Raw genomic sequence first — 17,287 nt, 5'->3', positions numbered from 1 at the left:
TTTTTAACACTACACATAATTAAGGTGATAACCTATCATTTATCATCCAAATGAGAACACTTTAAGACTAATAGGGTGTGCTGGTAATAATTATATCAGGACAACCCATGTAAACTAAGACTATACTGGGAAAACCAGGATATATGGCTCATATATAGTTACATATAACTACCTACAATGTTACATCATTTTCAAAATATACAAATTTGGGGTAATTCAAAGAAGTTGTATATTATATTGGATTTTTAGCCATGTAGTTGATACTTATGTAAGACTACTTTTAAAAGTAACTTTAGAGATGGCTTTCCTGATAAGTTAAATTTTATTCATAATTAAAAAAAATTTATTAGAATTATCTCAGTCAGAACAATATTAATAGAAGAGAAAATACTGAAAGTAAATGACTGAAGGAAAGCTGCATGCCATCTATTTTGTGCCACAGTAACATTTTCTTAATCATCTTTTAGTATCCCAGAAGAATACCTCCAAAGTAAAGTACTTACATGTACATAGGCTGTAGCTGTAAATGAGATGTCTTCTGAGGCCCCTGATAGCCATAAGAGTCAAAGCCACCTATGAAATCAACTGAAAGGAACAATTGCCTTAATTAGTTAACTTTTCAGAAGAGATAAACGTTCATGATCAAGGTCTCACACAGATTACTAATATAAACCTTTTAATAATCTATTAAACCAGAACTAGCTAATTGTGGAGGAAAAAAGATAGTTTCTGCAAGGCAGTGATTTTTTTCCCCCCCTCAACTGTGAGATTCAATTATTGCTTTACAAGAATCTATTCACTGGGGAGAATAAATTTATATACTCCTTTGAAGCAACCAAGACCTAATTGGAGCAATAAAATTCACTTGCACAATTAAGATGCTATATGTCTTTTTGGTTAGCATGGAGATTTTCTGCAACACATTACAAATGTAAAAAATAATGATCGCTCAAGTGCATGTACGTATCAGCAGTTGAGGCACTAGTAATAGTGTTATATCCTATGATTGTCAAGTACAAGGTGCTATGGTGGAGGTCATGTAAATTAGCTCAGAACGGCTGTCCTTGCCATTATGTGTTTCATGACCTCAAATAGAGAATCAGAAATAAAGATGTGCAGCAAACTCTAACCAAACATTCAAATGCAATACATACCTAGATATTTAAGATACAATGAGATGTAACAAGAGTTACTGTGGTAGATTATATTATCCAAAATGGCTGCAACAATATCTCCTATTCCATATCTGCCGGCAGTGTGACCTTGACACTCACCCCATCCCGAGGTTTGGGTCTTTGTCCCTTCCTCTTGAACCTGGGTAGAACTTTGTGGCCACTTTGACCAATAGAGTATGGTAGAAGTGACATTTTGTGACTTCCAAGGCTAGATCAAAAAAATGTCATGCACTTTGCTCTTTAGGGATGCTCTCTTTTGGAACACAGCCATCATGTCCAAACTAGGAATCCCGAACTAGCCCATGTGGAGAGATCAATGGAGGACCCTCGGATATGATTTTGGCTGACAGGCTAGCTAAGGTCCCAGCTGATAGTCACCATCAACACCCAGACATGTGAGAAAAATTGCCTCCAAATGATTCCAGCCCCAAGCTGTTGAGTCAACCCAATCTTGGAGTCTCCCAGCTGAGGGCCCTGACATCCGGGATCAGAAACAAGCTATCCTCACTGTGCCCTGTCTGGATTCTTAACCCACAGATCCATGAGCATAATAATGGTTGTTTTATACCACTACATTTTGAAAGGGGTAGTAACTGGGACAGTAAATACTAAGAGTGCTGTGAAAATGCTTTGGTTTTGTTTTTTCTTTCCCATTCCTGGATGTGGAGGTCATGTGGTGGGGCAAAAAGAGGCAAAACAACAAAAAGCTGACAAGATAGATGACAGGAAGAAGAAAGAGAGGAAACTAGAAACTGAATTAGGGTGCTAGAGGATATCTTTACTTTTTCTAATATCTTTTTCTATTGGCTTAGCTTTGACTATTTTTGTTCTTTTTAATATCCTAAGTGTTACAGGTAGAAATTGGATCAAGTAACGTAAAGCCCATGATGTCTGTTTAGTGGGGAAATCTTTTCATTTTTTTAAAATAGATTTTATTTTTGAGAGCAGTTTTAGGTTCACAGCAAAATTGAGAAGAAAATACCAAGAGTTGCTATATACCCCCTCCTGCCCCCACCCCGCCCAGCACGTGCACAACCTCCCCTGCTGTCAACATCCCAACCAGAGTGGTGCATTTATTATGGCTGATAAACCTATACTGACATATTGTTACCACCTAAAGTCCAGAGTTTGTATTACGGTTCACTTCTGGTGAAGTGATGTAATGACATGTATCCACAATGTTAGTATCATACAGAATAGTTTCACTGCCCTAAAAGTCCTGTGTTCTGCCTTTTTATCCCTCCCTCTCCCCTAATCTCTAGCAACCAATGATCTTTTTACTGTCTCCATAGTTTTGCCTTTTCCAGAATGTCATAGAGTTGGACTCCTATAGTATCTAGCCTTTTCTGATTGGCTTCTTTCACTCATTAATATGCTTTCAAGGTGCCTCTGTGTTTTCTTATGATTTAATATCTCTTTTTGTCATGAAAACCCTTTTACTGAGGCAGAATTTCTCTTCTGGTCAGAAGTGGAATAGTACAGCAGTCCCCCCTTATCTGCAGGGATACAGTCCAAGACCCTTAGTGGATGCTTGAACCATGAATAGTACTGAACCCTATATATACACAATACTATTTTTTTTTCCTGTACTAATGGATGGGTAGCATACACAGCATGAATATGCTGGACAAAGGGATGATTTATGTTACTGGAGGGACGGAGCAGGATGGTGTGAGATTTCATCACCACTACTCAGAATGGCTCATGGTTTAAAACTTATGAATTGTTTAAACTACAGATAAGGAGGACTACAGTGTAATGAAAAGGACAGAGATCCTGATGTTAGAAGGATCAGGGTTCAAATACTGCTTTGACCACTTGCCAGCTGTGTGACCTTAGACAAATCACTTAACTTCTCTTACACAAGAATTATAATACTTAATACTATTAGTGTGAGGATAAAATAAGGAACGTAGAGCCCTGGGTGAGACAGGCAGTATGGAAAAAGAAAATTAAAAGCCCTTAAAAATTCAGGATTTTCTTTATAATTATTCTAAACCATGCAGTTTAGGAGAAAGAAAGAAAGTGTTTTAATGTGGAACAACTGTAGAACTATATCAAATATTTTATAGAAGATGAATTAAAAGAGAGCGAACCTCTTTTGTTTTCTGAATTGCCCACGTTTGCACATTAGCTAATATAAATGGTACCAGAAGAGCTGTACAATAATTGAATGGCAACTATATTTAAAGTTTGTATTTTGAGAAATTATTTTCTACAATTGGGGATTCATTGCAGATAGTGCCTAAATTCCTGTTCATTTGGGTTCACTCTTTTTTTTTTTTTTTTTTGCGGTATGCGGGCCTCTCACTGCTGTGGCCTCTCCTGTTGCAGAGCACAGGCTCCAGACATGCAGGCTCAGCGGCCATGGCTCACGGGCCCAGCCACTCCACGGCACGTGGGATCCTCCCGGACCGGGGCTCGAACCCGTGTGCCCTGCATCAGCAGGCGGACTCTCAACCACTGCACCACCAGGGAAGCCCTGGGTTCACTCTTATCAACATTAAGACTTAAGGACTAGTTTTCTGAGAGGCATTCAAGCATTAACGTTTCCTCGTTCTGAGGTTCCCTGTTAGTAAGATGGCCCCACCCTGGTGCTGGAGAAGAGAGGGCAGATGTAAACAGTAAGGTCTCCTCCACTGAAACCAAGATCCAAGTCAATCTGAGGCTTATTAGTGTTTTTATTGTCGTTTTGAAATATTTCCTTAGCTTGATTCCAGAGGTGTGAGATGGATGGCAGAAAAAAAACAGATGGTAATTTATAAGTCAGAGACTGTGCAGTGAGCCAAGGGATAACCGGAAGAAACCAAGATGAATCTTCAAGTCCAAAGGATAGAATTGGGACCAAAACTGGGAAACAAAGCTTGAGTCAGGAGCAGTGTAGACCTTCTGGAGACATGAGGAAAGGCCAGAAGGGAAATGAGATGTGTCTGAGTACTGCTGCGAATGGAGGTTGAGTTGTCTGGGTCTTGCTCTTATTAGCCATCTATCTGATGTGTGGGTTGGTAGAGCCAATTTACAGCTACCCAGCTGGGGAGGATAGTGCTAAAGCTTTGGCAGAAGGATCGCCATTGTTCTGATCATTCTGATCATTCAGATCATCTGGGGTCATGGAGAAGGATGCAACAGCAGATGACTCAGAACCAAGATGAGAAAAGAAGAGGATCTGAATGTAACCAGGATGCATTTTTACCATCTCACTTGTGAGGGGGCATTCAAATTTAAATCAGAATCAAAGGATATATTTTCTGTAGTGTATTTTATATACCTGCCTGTGTTCACAGCCAGAGAATTTATGTAAGGTCAGTTTCCACATGTACTCATTCTCAGTAATTGTTTGGATGTCTTCCTAAAGACCTGAAGGAGAGGAATATGAATAAGCTGGATCCAACTGACCACTAGAGTTAAGAGTGTGGTGGTCATTGTAGGTAGACATGGTTCTCTGTATCTTTTACAGAATGGTGTTTCACCCATAATTTGGAACTCTTTGGGGTGCCATGTGGGTGGAGAGCATAGTAGAAGAAATTATGTTTTTCTCTCTTAAAATTGAATTACTGGGGTTAGCTTATATTTTTAGAATACCCTTAATACCACTTTGGTCTGTTTTCCGTTTCTTTTATATAATTACATTTACTTAGGCTCTAAAGGGGCTACTGAATATTGTAAAACTTTCCTAAGCAATAGGAATCATGAAGCAGCTAGCAGGTATTTCTCCAAGTAATTGTGACGGCGTGTAGATGTTTGGCTCATAGCTCAGATTTGTTGTCTAGGAGGATGTTGCAGCCTTTAATGGAACAAAAAGAATGAGAGGAGGGAGTTGGTGTTTGGCTTCACTTGGAAATGTAGTATGTAAGTTATATGTGGCACGTACAAGCAGCAAGGACCAGGAAACACTTGGGAAAAGGGAAATGTAATCGTAATTGGTGCAAGGCAGATTAGGGACTTGCTGGGATTTTAGAGACTTCTTTTTCCTCATTCATCTTTATTGTGCTTTATTGAAAACTATCTCCACCTGACATATTGTGACTACTTTTTTGTTGTTGATCCTATCACTATAATTTAAGCTTCATGAGATTTAGTATTTACTACAGTAGCCCCGGAACCCAGAACAGTGTCTGGCTCATGGAAGCCATATTTACTGAATAAACTCTTTAGGCTGTTTGTTTGTTTGTTTGTTTGTTTTAAAAACAATTGATTTAAGCATGGAAGATGCTGGTAAAATTTCTAAGTGAAATTTGACTGAGTGCATTTACCCTTTCCTTCATAAGGTCTTGAATGATAATAAAGAGAGGACCTTTTATAGAAGATCTAGAATGTCAGTGATTGCTTGGGTCCTGTGAGATAAAAGAAATCTTTTGGATACCAATGGGAAGAAGGCACCACTCTAGTCTCTTTGGTCTAGGGGAGTAGAAGGAAAGAGGCTAGGACATGCTTTAGCATCAAAATGACTGGGCTGAGAGGGTAATCCACTGACGAATGCTATGTTGCAAATGTTGATAACTGCTAGGGAAAACATGCTTTCTTTCTGGCCAGTTCATAGCATCCTAAACAGAGGTACATGACTGGGTAGAAGGTGACAAAATAAAGTAAAATTTGTACTTGTTTAATCTTTGCCTCATTGTAGTGATTTGCTTTTGGTCCTCTGAAAACAACTCAGGAATGTTATTTTCTTTGCAGATGTTACAGCGTTTTCTCTTTGGCTTAGTTTTCCTATCTGCAATATGGGTGTGTTTTTGTCTACTTACCAACAGAGACACAGAGATGCCCAATGATTTTAAATTAGTAAAGTGCCATATCAGTTTAATAACTATGATTTAATAAAATTAATAATAGTGGGATTTCAAAATTACCAAGTAAGAGAAAAGTGCTTTTTGAATAAATATTCCTCACTCAAATATGTTCCCTGTTGTGAGCTTCCCTTTTATTTAAACCTTTTAATCATGAACACTGAGTTCAGCAAACTTAAAACTGCTTTTTTAAATACACGTTGGCAGGGAGGTATTGTAACATAATAGTGTACCTTGGTTATTAATGACAAAGCCACTAGGCAACACACTCTTTTGGAGACAGAGCTGGAAAAGGCTATGGGGGGAAATTTTAACAGGCAGTTCACAGAAAGCTAAGCCTAAATATTTGGAAGAACTCGTTGAAAGACATTAACAAATTTGTGTGGGCCTTTGAAAACAGTGTAAATCCATTGTCTCTGCAGGTCTCTATTTCAAGGGTACTTAGCTCCAGTTGCACAAAAGGAATTCAGAGCATAACCTACTGTAGCCCAAATTCCAAAGCCCCACCTTCCTCCCACACAGACTTACTTGGTAGCAGCGTTTCAGCTTCCTGTGTGAGCTTGATGTGCTCAGTCTGGACTTGTATCTCTGAGTGGACTCAGAGCTATTTTTTTTTCTGATTAGGAAAACACAACCCTTTGTAGGGGAACTTTAGTCTGTTATTGCCTGAAAGGTCACTGAAGTGTGATGCTACAGAGAGCTGCTGGCAGGCGAAACATGCATTGAAGGACATGAGACTTATTAGTTAAATCATGGCAGATGCTTCACTTCCTAACTTGTTCAGAAAATAACATTTTCTCAGGGTCTTAGGATTCTATTTTCCTTGTTTCTCTCTTAGTTGTATCAGAACCAGATCTTCAGTATTTTAAACGTGGTAACGCATTTGCATATACTAAAAACTGAAAGTGGAATGCGATCACTACAATGGTATAAAAATGAAATATTTCTTTAATTAGAGATCATTTGAGTAACCACTTTTAACTGTTGGTTCTAAAAGCAAAAATGAAATATAAGTTTCCACTTGATAAACTGTTTTGCCTTTTCACTCTTGCCTATTTTTGCTAATTCTCAGTGTGGCCAGTACCTTAGGTGAGATTTGAAGAAACGCATGCTGGTATTGAATCTTGGTATTGAATCTTGGTATTGAATCTTATTCTAATAATCTAATGCCATCACTGGCTACATCACGGGGAAAGTGTGAAGTAGTATAATGATTGAGGGCTTGGTAGTTGGAAGACCTGGGCTCAGGTGTGCCTTCCCTTCTGACCAGCATCATATCCACAAGCAGGTCACAATTGCTCTGAGGCTGACTTTCTTCCTTTGTGAAGTGGAGATAATAAAACAGTTCCAACTTCACAGGGTTATATGTGTTTAATACTTAGATGCATGCATTTTATGGATGCACTACAGGTAGATTTGGGATCTCATCTCTTTTAGCAAGGGATTTATACCAAAAGAATGATTCAAATTATGCTTTAAAATATATATTTAGGTTCTTTACTGAAAGGATGAGAATTTTTCAGGCCAGGGAAGTAGATGGAGGTAAGGGTCAAAGAAGCGAACTTTGTGTTAGAATTTACTGGAATTTTGTATGGAATGACATGAGTGTGGAAATCATCAGCAGAAGCTGAGGTAGGTTTATGGAAACCCTTAATTCCCACGTGGTTGGTTAATTGTGGTCTGGCAAGCAGTAGGAATGTGACATATGTGACATATTGTGGGAAAAAAGGGATGATATATTAAAAAAAAACTACATAGAACTGAGTTTCCATATTTCAAATAGCTTTGGAAATCACCTTATGTATTATCCAAAAGGATGGGGAGAGGCTAGGCCCGGCCTGGTTTGAAGAGGAACTTTACAGTGGAGTGGGCGAGAATGAAGACACCAAGAGCTCATCTCCTGAACCAGGCAGAGGGGATGAAGCCAAGGCTTGGTGGAAGGATTGCTTTGGAGAGGAAAAGCTTAATGGTTCCTCTCAGATTTGGAGAGGGTTTCTAAAAGACAGAAAGATAATTGCTAGTATAGAATTTTTGAGGTTCTGAGGGAAAAATGGAAGAAGTTTGGTAGCTTTGATTTTCTCAGGTTTGGGTACTAGACTTCAGGAACTTGGAAAGGTTTGGAGCACATCCTGTGGTGACTGTGGCACACTGTCCATGGGAGAGGAGTGAGAGCCTTGTTGAGCAGGAGAGAGCATCCAGCTGGGTTTAGGGACTCTCCAGCCATGTGCAGCAGCCCAGGATTAGGAGTGGAGAAACTGCACCTGAGCCTCATCAGACAGGGATATGGAAAATCCAAGGATGGTGGAAGAGAAAGCAAGGAAGGAAACTAAGTGTGCCTGTAAGAGCATCACCGCTCTTGTGGATTCAGGAGACAGACGATGAGCAGAAAGATAAACAAAGATTCCAGTGGAGGGAAGCTCCTAAATAAAGATGAAGACAAATTCCTCCAGGAGGGAAGCAGGAGAACAAGGAGGGAGTAAAGATAGGAGTTTATAGTCAGGCAGAGACTTTTAGAACTGGTGATTTTTAGAGAAGCCTTCTTCCTCCATAATGAAGGTGATAAAATTTAGCCTCCTTGGTGAAGGGGACTAAGGAGGTAGGTGAAGTGACTTGTGACAAAGATGGTAGGAGCTGAGAAGATCAAGAAATTGTAAAGCTAGAGTCAGAAAATGATGTATTCAGATATCCTTGTTACTTTCAATAACTGTGGAATCGTGTGCAGAATATGATGAAATGGCTAAGCAAACTTTATCTTCAAGGTGCCTGGCCTCACTTTGTGCCATGCCATTTGGGTGGATTAGGTTTACCAGTCTCTGTTCTGTTCTCCCCTATTAGAGTGGCTTTCAGTTATGTGACATGCCTTTCCGTCGAAATTGGAAAGAGCAGTTATTACAGGCTGTAGGCAAGCTAGTTAGACATGACTGGGTATGTCTTCTCAGCTGACATCCAGGATATATTGATATAGATTAGAAGGCACAGCCCATTTAAATGCAGTGGTTTTAATTAGGATGTGGGCACATCAATGCATACATATTCAGGAAAATGAAAAATAAAGCATGCATGCTAAAATCCCCTTGTAATTTTTGCTAACACAGTCTTCGCATTATTTTTCAGCCTCCAGAAAGGAGACTAAACCTAAATTACTCATCTTTATGGAACAACAATAGCAGTGTCAGGTATGAGGATGTCCAGTGGTTACTCTAATATTTTTCCAGCTATGTGAGAAAGGTGAAACTAGATTTGCTGTATGGGGTTCATTAAAAACACTTAAGATGATTCCTGTGTGAATTAGGGTGTCCATTTGGTCAATACGGGTGGAAAAAGTTACCCTTTTGAAAAAAGACACCTATTTTTGTTAAATTCTGCGTATCCCCCTGATTTGTCCTTGAGGTTTCGGTGGAAATGTCATTTCCTCAGGGAAGAATTTCCTAGTTTTCTTAACTGGATGAGGCACCCCTGGGCTATGTCCCCCTACCCCAACTCTCCTTGTCTGAACGCTCATCACGCTTTGGCGTAGTTCCTCCTGTGAACTGTGTGCTGGGCTGTAAGTATCAGGAGGGCAAAGACAGTGTCTGCCTCGTGCCTAGTGACTAACACACAGCCTACCATGTGCAGTGGCTACTCGGCAAACATGTGTTGGAAGAATCTACGTCGAGTCTCACAGTGAAGTGATGTGTAAAGTATACCTAGAATCAGGAGACAACTTCTGCTCCCAGCACTGCCTCTAAATGATTGACTCAGAGCAAATCAATTTCAATGTTCCTTTCCTCAGCTGTAAAATTAGGGGATTAAAGCAGGTGATTGCTAATATTGTTCATGGGGCTATGATCTGCACAATTCCATATTTGTGGGATTGGTTTACATACTGATAATAGCAATAAAACATTTAAAATGAACAAATCTGCAAAGGCATAATGAATGGGAAAATTTAGTGCAAAGGAGTTGCTTCCCCTCTGGCTGTTACTACTATTATGCATTGATTTTACTAGGCAAGTTTCCAGGGAGATGAACTGCTGAATAGGGTATATTGGAACCTGAGACATGAGACATGACAGTTCCCAGTTGGAAAACACAATGATGAAAATGGTGGGACCTGGGAGAGAAGCATCGATTGACAGGGTTGGAGCCCACAGAAATACTGTGGCCCCCTTTTAAGTTACTTCCGGGATGAAGGTATATGGATGAGTGACTATGTGCGTCCCTTTGCCTCTGTGCTCTTGGGAATTCCTTTAACATCAGCGTCATTAGTTACAAAGGCAGCAATCCATATCCAGTTTTTTTGTGTGTGTCAAGATTGTTCATGTATAAACTAGCCTTCTTTGTTGGAAACATTTGCAATTAATCTCATAAACAAACAAACAAAAAATGCAAATCCTGCACTGCCCCAGCCAGCCCTGCTGACACTGAGACCAGACTGCCGTCTATTATACACAGAAATGAATTGAAATTCTCACTTTGGGCCTAACCTAATTTTCCAGTGATAATAGGCATGGATTCCCAGAAGCACTCTACACCTCTTGATAGTAACATCCTCATTTCCTTTCCTGGTAAATGTTTTAAATAAGATTTTAACACCAAAGGAAATTAACCTTTAAATTAATTGTAATTTTAAAATGCCATCACTGATTTTTGTCCTCAGCCTAATTACTTTCTATTATTTAAATAAACCTCGCCTCCTGTGAGCTTTAAGTTTGTTTCTCCTTCACTCCGTGCCACACAATGCCAGCCCATCCTCGTGGAGGCTTTCCTGACTCTGCTGCTGGAGCCGCCTCATTTAAATGTCACAGGATTGAGGGTTTGCCCTATGCTGCTTATTTACAAGGCACTCTTGCAGCGCTCTGTGTAAGGCTGCTCCACTCAGATGTTTTCATTGTGCATACCTGGTGGCCATCCTTAGAGATGCAGTGTTTTTAGTCCTCCTGCTGTTAAGAAGGAGATAGCTAAGCCTGGCCTTCTGTTCCTATTAGATGCCATTTCCACCACTAAAGTGAAACTGGTCGTAATGAAATTGGCAACAGCCAGCATCATTTATCAAAAGACTAACTTTGAATGTACAGTCTTCTTTCTTAGCACGTCTCAGCTTTGGAGAGCTTTTAGACTTCTGTTTCCTGGGCCAGCTCTTTGTCTTGTTCTCATTTGTCCTTTCAAGGTAGGACTGAGGGATCCCAGCAATTTTATTTTGTGAGCATGTATATTGGTGCTAAAAGCATCCTATTTTTCTGCCACTTAGCTGCTTTCCTTCTCATGTCATTATCCATGTGGGTATAGAGAGAGATGGTGAGAAAACGAGTACAGGACACCCAGTACAGGTGGACTAGGTATTAGAGAATTGGAAGAGGCAGAATAATCAAAATGGGAGATGTTTCTTTTAATCATTTCCGTAAATGTCGCCACTTCTCCTTCCTTTCACATGCTGTTGCTTTCTTTTCCATTGAGGCGGATTAAAGCAACTTGGATATTATTCATCTACTGGATCACGTCAGTTTTCTGCACCACATACCTCCTTTATTACACCCCAGTTAAAGGTCCTCCTTTGCTAGTATGAATATAGGTACCTCAGCATTGACTCTTTAGAAACAAGGTCCTGATTGTTTCGAATCAACAAAGGATAGGGAATGAATCAATTTCTTTCCCTGCTATTTTTGATTTGGGAACATTAGATTTATTTAAAGATGATCATAGTGTGCATGTATGTGTGTGTACGTGTTTGTATAATAAGCAGTAGAGTATAATGGAGGAGACGTTAAGAGAAAAGGGAGAAGATGAGAAGTGATTGTTAAAGAAGACTCAATGTGGACCTGAATATCCAAATTTAAAAATAAAGTGCATATGTTTTCTCTTCCCTGACCACCAGAGGGAGCGATTTAACAGCAGGCTGAAAAAAAGACAGGCACTGATTTTGGGAGACAATGTAACGATTGTATCCCTGTTAGGGAAGGCCGTTGTCACTGATAGGAGCTCGCATGTGATTGACAGGAGGCACATGTATATGTAAGCATTCGTTTCAGGTGCTGGTCATCTAGTCTGTCTTTTATTTTTACATATGGCAGCTTATCTTTTTTTTCTGCTTTCTTCCATTTGTCTAGAAAATGATGAAAGCTACTTTGTTCTAATTCATTATTCATTTACTTTAGAATCAATCGGGGTCTAAAAAAATGTCACATTTCCTTAGGAGTTTCCATATAGTCCAGGAAATGTTAGTGGAGAGCTGATTGATTTGTTTATTTCCCATATACTTACTGAGTCCTGCTTCAGGTTGGGGATGCTGAGGATGTAGTGGTGGTCAAGATAGCTGTGGTCCCCACTAGCATCCCCTAATACTCTTACCCTGAGGGAGTTAATAGGTGCTATATTATGTCAGAAGTTCACCGATAAGCTCTGTGACCTGGGGCAAGTCATTTAATCTATGTGGGCCTGTAAAATTAAAGTGCTGAAATAGAGCAGTAGGCAGTAGTTTCCTATCACTTCAAACTCTGCAGTGTTCTTAGTTCACAAGAAATCTTAAGCGGGATCAAGAGTTGTAAAATTAAATAAATGCAGAGCTCCTGTGCTCTGGGAAGTTGGAAGAGGAGTAAGGTGACACGTTCTATCTTGGCCGCACTGTGATTCTGCAGGGCACTAGCTCGAGGTTAGTAGCCTCTGAAGTCTGGGGCTCCAGACTCTAATCACATGTGATTCTCTTCAGAGATGGGGAAAGGAACAGCACATTTTGATTTTGTGGGAGCCTGGCAGGTATGGACAAGGTTATTTCACTCAGTCACCTTCAGAATTACAAAACAAATGTTATAAAAAAAAACAATAATATACTACGCTTTCATTTGATTTCTTGAGTATGATATTTGAACAGTAAAAACAGACACACCATTCTTATAACTCTACCTGTCAACCTGGCACCCAGGAACTTGGCACCTGTTTTGAACTGCTAATTGCCTACCCCTTAGGTTATGTTTGGAGAGTGGTTTATAAATAATAAGAAAGAAAGCTCAGGTTACCAAACAGACTGTATAATATGGCCCTAACAACCAGACAGAGAGAAAGAAAAAGAAAGGAAGAAAGGAAGAAAGCAGACATATACCCAAATGTTACCTGAGAACCAGAATTCAAAATTGTGAAATCATTCTAATTTTGTTTTGTTTATCTGTATTTTCTCTACATTCTGCAGTAAACTTACATTCCTTTATAAACAGAAAGAACCAAATATTTTTTAATGGACGAGTACTCCTCCCTTGCCACCTCTACCCTCCCCCACAGGTGGGAGAGTGTGTCCTTGTGCTCAGAGAACTGCATCCAAACTCAATGATCCTGTCAAACTGGAAAAGCGATCAAAATATACAGAACAGAGTTCAGTACACAGAAGTGTAGGCCAGGAGGCTTTAGAAGAAAAATCAAACAAAAATAACAGAAAATTATTAGCCTCAGAGAAGTGAATAATTTCCTGTGGTTTGCTTTTCAAATGAAAGAGTCTATAAATCGATTATGACTTTTATCCCAAGGCCAGTTTATTTTGGAGAATTCAGGACAGACTTTTATGAATCTGTGCTTGGTTGGTAGGTTTGTGCATGTGTGTATCTGAACATGTGTGTTTAAACATCTAGAATTAATTTTCCAATATCTTTTTCAAAATAAGCCCTCTTAGGATATTTTTTAAATGACATTCTGCATATTTTCTCGGATGATTTGAATATTTAAGAACATTTGCAAACACACTGAATCTCTTTTAGAAAAGATAGTGACTACTTAGAAAAATGGATCCATTTTCCAGAGGACTGATGTTTATTTTTATTTTTAGTTTAACTATTAAGGCAAAGGTTTATAAGAAAACATAATAAAAATTGAGAAATCATGTTGCCTATTTTTTCTGTTATGGATAAGTTATTATTTTTCCACAGCTGCATGTTTTCCTTTTAATTGTCACACCTAACAACACTAATGAAGCTGATAAGTTCTTAGTTCTATCACTGTAAGTGGACATCAGACTCTGATGCAGAAGAGCTGAGGATTAAGGGAGAGAAGAGCTACAAGTATAATAAAAGGCACCAGACCAGAAATCTCAGAACATTTTATTTCCTTCACAGAATACTGTCAAAGAGAACAAGTAGAGGGGAATAAAAAACACTGGAGGTCATAAGGAAAACTCAGCATGGTTGGCAACAGATGATACAGTGAAGAGCCCAGCCACAAAGACAGCTCAGCGAGGGATGCCCGCTCTCCTGGAGAAAGTCTTTTCTCCTAAGACATATCGCTGCCTTTTACAAATATATAAAAGTATGTTGTGATGGTTGCCCTGCTCAAATAAGGTTCAAGTGTCAAGGCACACCCTCTGGAGCAGGTCCCAGCTTTTTTCTGGCGAGGAGCTTCTCATCTGAAGGCAGATCACCCCACCTCACAGCAGGAGATGCGGGCAGGAACTGCCTACTGGCAGTGAGCCAGGAGCAGGGAGGCTACCATTACCGCCTGGAGCCTCTTACCCACAGGTGTTTGATGTGCCAGTGAGCAGAAGCTAGCCCCACTCTGTTCCCCATAGGTATTTTCAAGTAGCCAACAGCCACATGGTGTGTGCGTGCGTGCGTGCGTGTGTGTGTGTGTGTGTGTATTTAGATATGGGATGTTATGGTCTGAATGGTATCCCCTTCCAAATTTATCTGTTAAAAGCCTAACCTGCTATGTGATTGTATTTGGAGATGGGGCCCTTAAAGAGGTAATTAAGGCTAAAGAGGCCATAAGTATGTGGCCCTAATTCAATAAAACTGGTGTTCTTATAAGAAGAGGAAGAGACATGGGGGCATGCACAGAAAGAGAAAAGGGGGCAAAGTGAGAATTCAGCCTTCTATAAGCCAAAGAGAGAGGCTTTAGGAGAAACCAAACCTGCCAACACCTTGATCTTGGACTTCTAGCCTCCAGAACTGTGAGAAAATAAATATGCATTGTTTAAGCCACCCAGTCTGTTATATTTTGTTATTGCACCCCTAGGTGGCTGATACATGGGGGCGGAATTGCCCACATCTTCCTATTTGAAATCTTTGCTCCAAGGGTGGTTGTCATCTCCTGATCGGCACAGCAGATGGCAGTGTTGTCCTGTGAGTTTGCACAGCCAGTTGGCCTGTCAGGCTGGGGCTCTGGCTTAGATAAGCAGAGGGGCAGAGATGTAAACTTCAAGGCCCAGGGTTTTCATGGGGGAAATTAACAACAACTTTGCATTAAAGTGTCTATATAAGTATTTATAAAACTGGCCTCTAGAAAAGCAAATGAGATACTGTTTAAAAGGAGAAATAAAGAAAAAAATCTTAGACATTTGATGTGCCTGCAGGAACTCCCTCTAGTTCAATGATGATTTATTGCTATTTGTAGAGTCTAAGTTTGACTCTTCTCTCATGGAGCCTGAACCCTCGCCTTAGCTCCCTAGAGGGTGGTGCCTCTGAGGCTCTCTGGCTACACTTGCTGCTGAGCCTCAGATATCAAAACTGAGTACAGAGCCGGTCCGCTTCCTATTGACGTCAAGAATACTTAAGTCTTCCAGGTGCCATAATTAGGCCCTTATCTCCACAGTCCATTCTCAGCACAGCTACAGAACCCAAACTGTCCTGTGTTCCTTGTGAGGAGGCTCTTAGGAATGGAAACTTAACTAATTTGGCAAATAGGCAGCTGGCATCTCCTCCTGTACTACACTCCCATCAGGTTGCTTCATTGCAAATCCACAGCAGGTAAGAATAGTTACACAGAGATCCTTTCCCTGTTTATATATACATTAAACTTTCTCCATCTTTCAGGACTTACTTTCTGAGAGCATTTGTGTGTGTGTGCATGTGTGTGTGTGTGTTTTATTGTACATTCATCAAGCCAAAACATTTTTAAAGGATCAAAATAATTTTCTTTATAATATAATTACTGAAAACTAGATAGAAATTGCAACCTTTTTTACACTTGAGCATTGGAAGTCATGTGTTCTAGGCAGTGCCTGGAGGTAAACATATAGACAGGCGATCAAGATCATGATAATGTGTGGGAAATATCAATCTAAAGCATTTTACTCAACAAATATTCATAATTGTGTGTGAGTGACCACAAGTAAACAGACCTAACTGGACAGAGAACTGGCCCAAATGAGCATCTCCTCCATGTTGTTTAGTAGTCCCATGAATGTTCATGATAAGCATGAGTCTACTTGGCTATAAAAAAAAGGAAAGTAGTTCATATCTTACTCACTGAACAAAAAGACTAAAATTAGAAAAATTATCTATGATAAGTCTGCCTGTCTTTTAGATTAATAAAGGTACTTAAGGAGTTGTGGTCAGAATACATAAAAAGACATAAGCATTACGGAAAACAGTTTATTAGATGCTTGAAAGATAAGCCTTATTTTCCAAAAGATATTTGTAACTTCACATCCCCTTGGATTTACATGGCTTTGACCAAAACTTGACCTAGGGCAGAATTCCCTAAAATGAGTTCCCTGGAATTATAATTCCCTGGAATATTAAGATTTCTCATGAAAAAACATTCCGTGTTCAAAGGTTTGGGATATTAACTATACTTTTAGTTTCTGTAAAATGCCTTAACATCTACAGAATGACCACAGGCTGTTCCTAAGTTAAGCCTGGCCCACCCAAAACATCTGGAGACCTTAGATAGCCCCAAACCTTATTCTCTGACAGTCACAGTGAACATGAATTTCATGGGGACCTCTTTCAAACTTAGCCAATCCTAAACCCTTTTACCCTGCCTTGCTGGGTCCTTTCCCTGGAAACCACAGTAAAAGCACTTGCTTACAGTTCTGCGTGTGTGTGTGTGTCTCTCTCTCTCTCCTCCTTCCCTCTCTCTCTCTCTCTCTCTCTTTCTCTCTCTCCTCTCTCTCTCTCTCTCTGCCTCATGACACACGATGGTGCTTTCCCTGAGTGGCCCTGTGTGGCATGCTGTGTTCTCGCTAGGGAACCATGAATGTAGTAAAACCCTTTTTGGTTTCTCTCTTTGATCTGCTTCTGGCCTCACTGTATCTCATCCAACACAATATGGTTAAAACAAAACTGTGGATTAGGACAAATTGGACGTACTTCTTTATTGCAGTACTCTCAGAGATGTTAATGCATAAATGTGCATTCTAAATTTTTAGTGTCAAACTTACTTGGCTTTGGAATCTTTTTTGAGCAGTATAACTTATGGACTAGCATTTCTGGGATCCCGCTTGGGAGGTACTATTCTGGAGAGATACCGATTATCTGTCTAGGAGACTTGGTGTGTCAGTATTTTTTCTGAAGATAAAAATGCAGACATCATTGTGAAATAAAATAAAACATTATAGTTTAGAGAAAGCTCAATTCCCATATGGAA

The 17,287-nt window shown here is 39.8% G+C and overlaps 1 protein-coding gene across 2 annotated transcripts in view; it reads right to left on the bottom strand.

Annotated features, from left to right (window-relative positions):
* Nucleotides 1-499: 499 nt before the first annotated feature.
* NKAIN2 (sodium/potassium transporting ATPase interacting 2) overlaps nt 500-17,287 on the bottom strand; it is a gene marked incomplete at both ends in the record, with an annotated part of 980,185 nt that continues 963,397 nt past the window's right edge. For both annotated transcript variants that reach the window (XM_081251326.1, XM_081251327.1), the window contains one exon: nt 500-585. In XM_081251326.1, the coding sequence (XP_081107452.1) occupies nt 500-585 (86 nt within the window). The remainder of the gene's footprint in view (nt 586-17,287) is intronic.

This window comes from Mesoplodon bidens (assembly GCF_964165515.1).
Source record: "Mesoplodon bidens genome assembly, chromosome: 12".
NCBI classification, from domain to species: Eukaryota; Metazoa; Chordata; class Mammalia; order Artiodactyla; family Ziphiidae; genus Mesoplodon; species Mesoplodon bidens.
The sequence above is the reverse complement of the archived record's forward strand: the minus strand, read 5'-3'. Positions and strand labels throughout refer to the sequence as shown.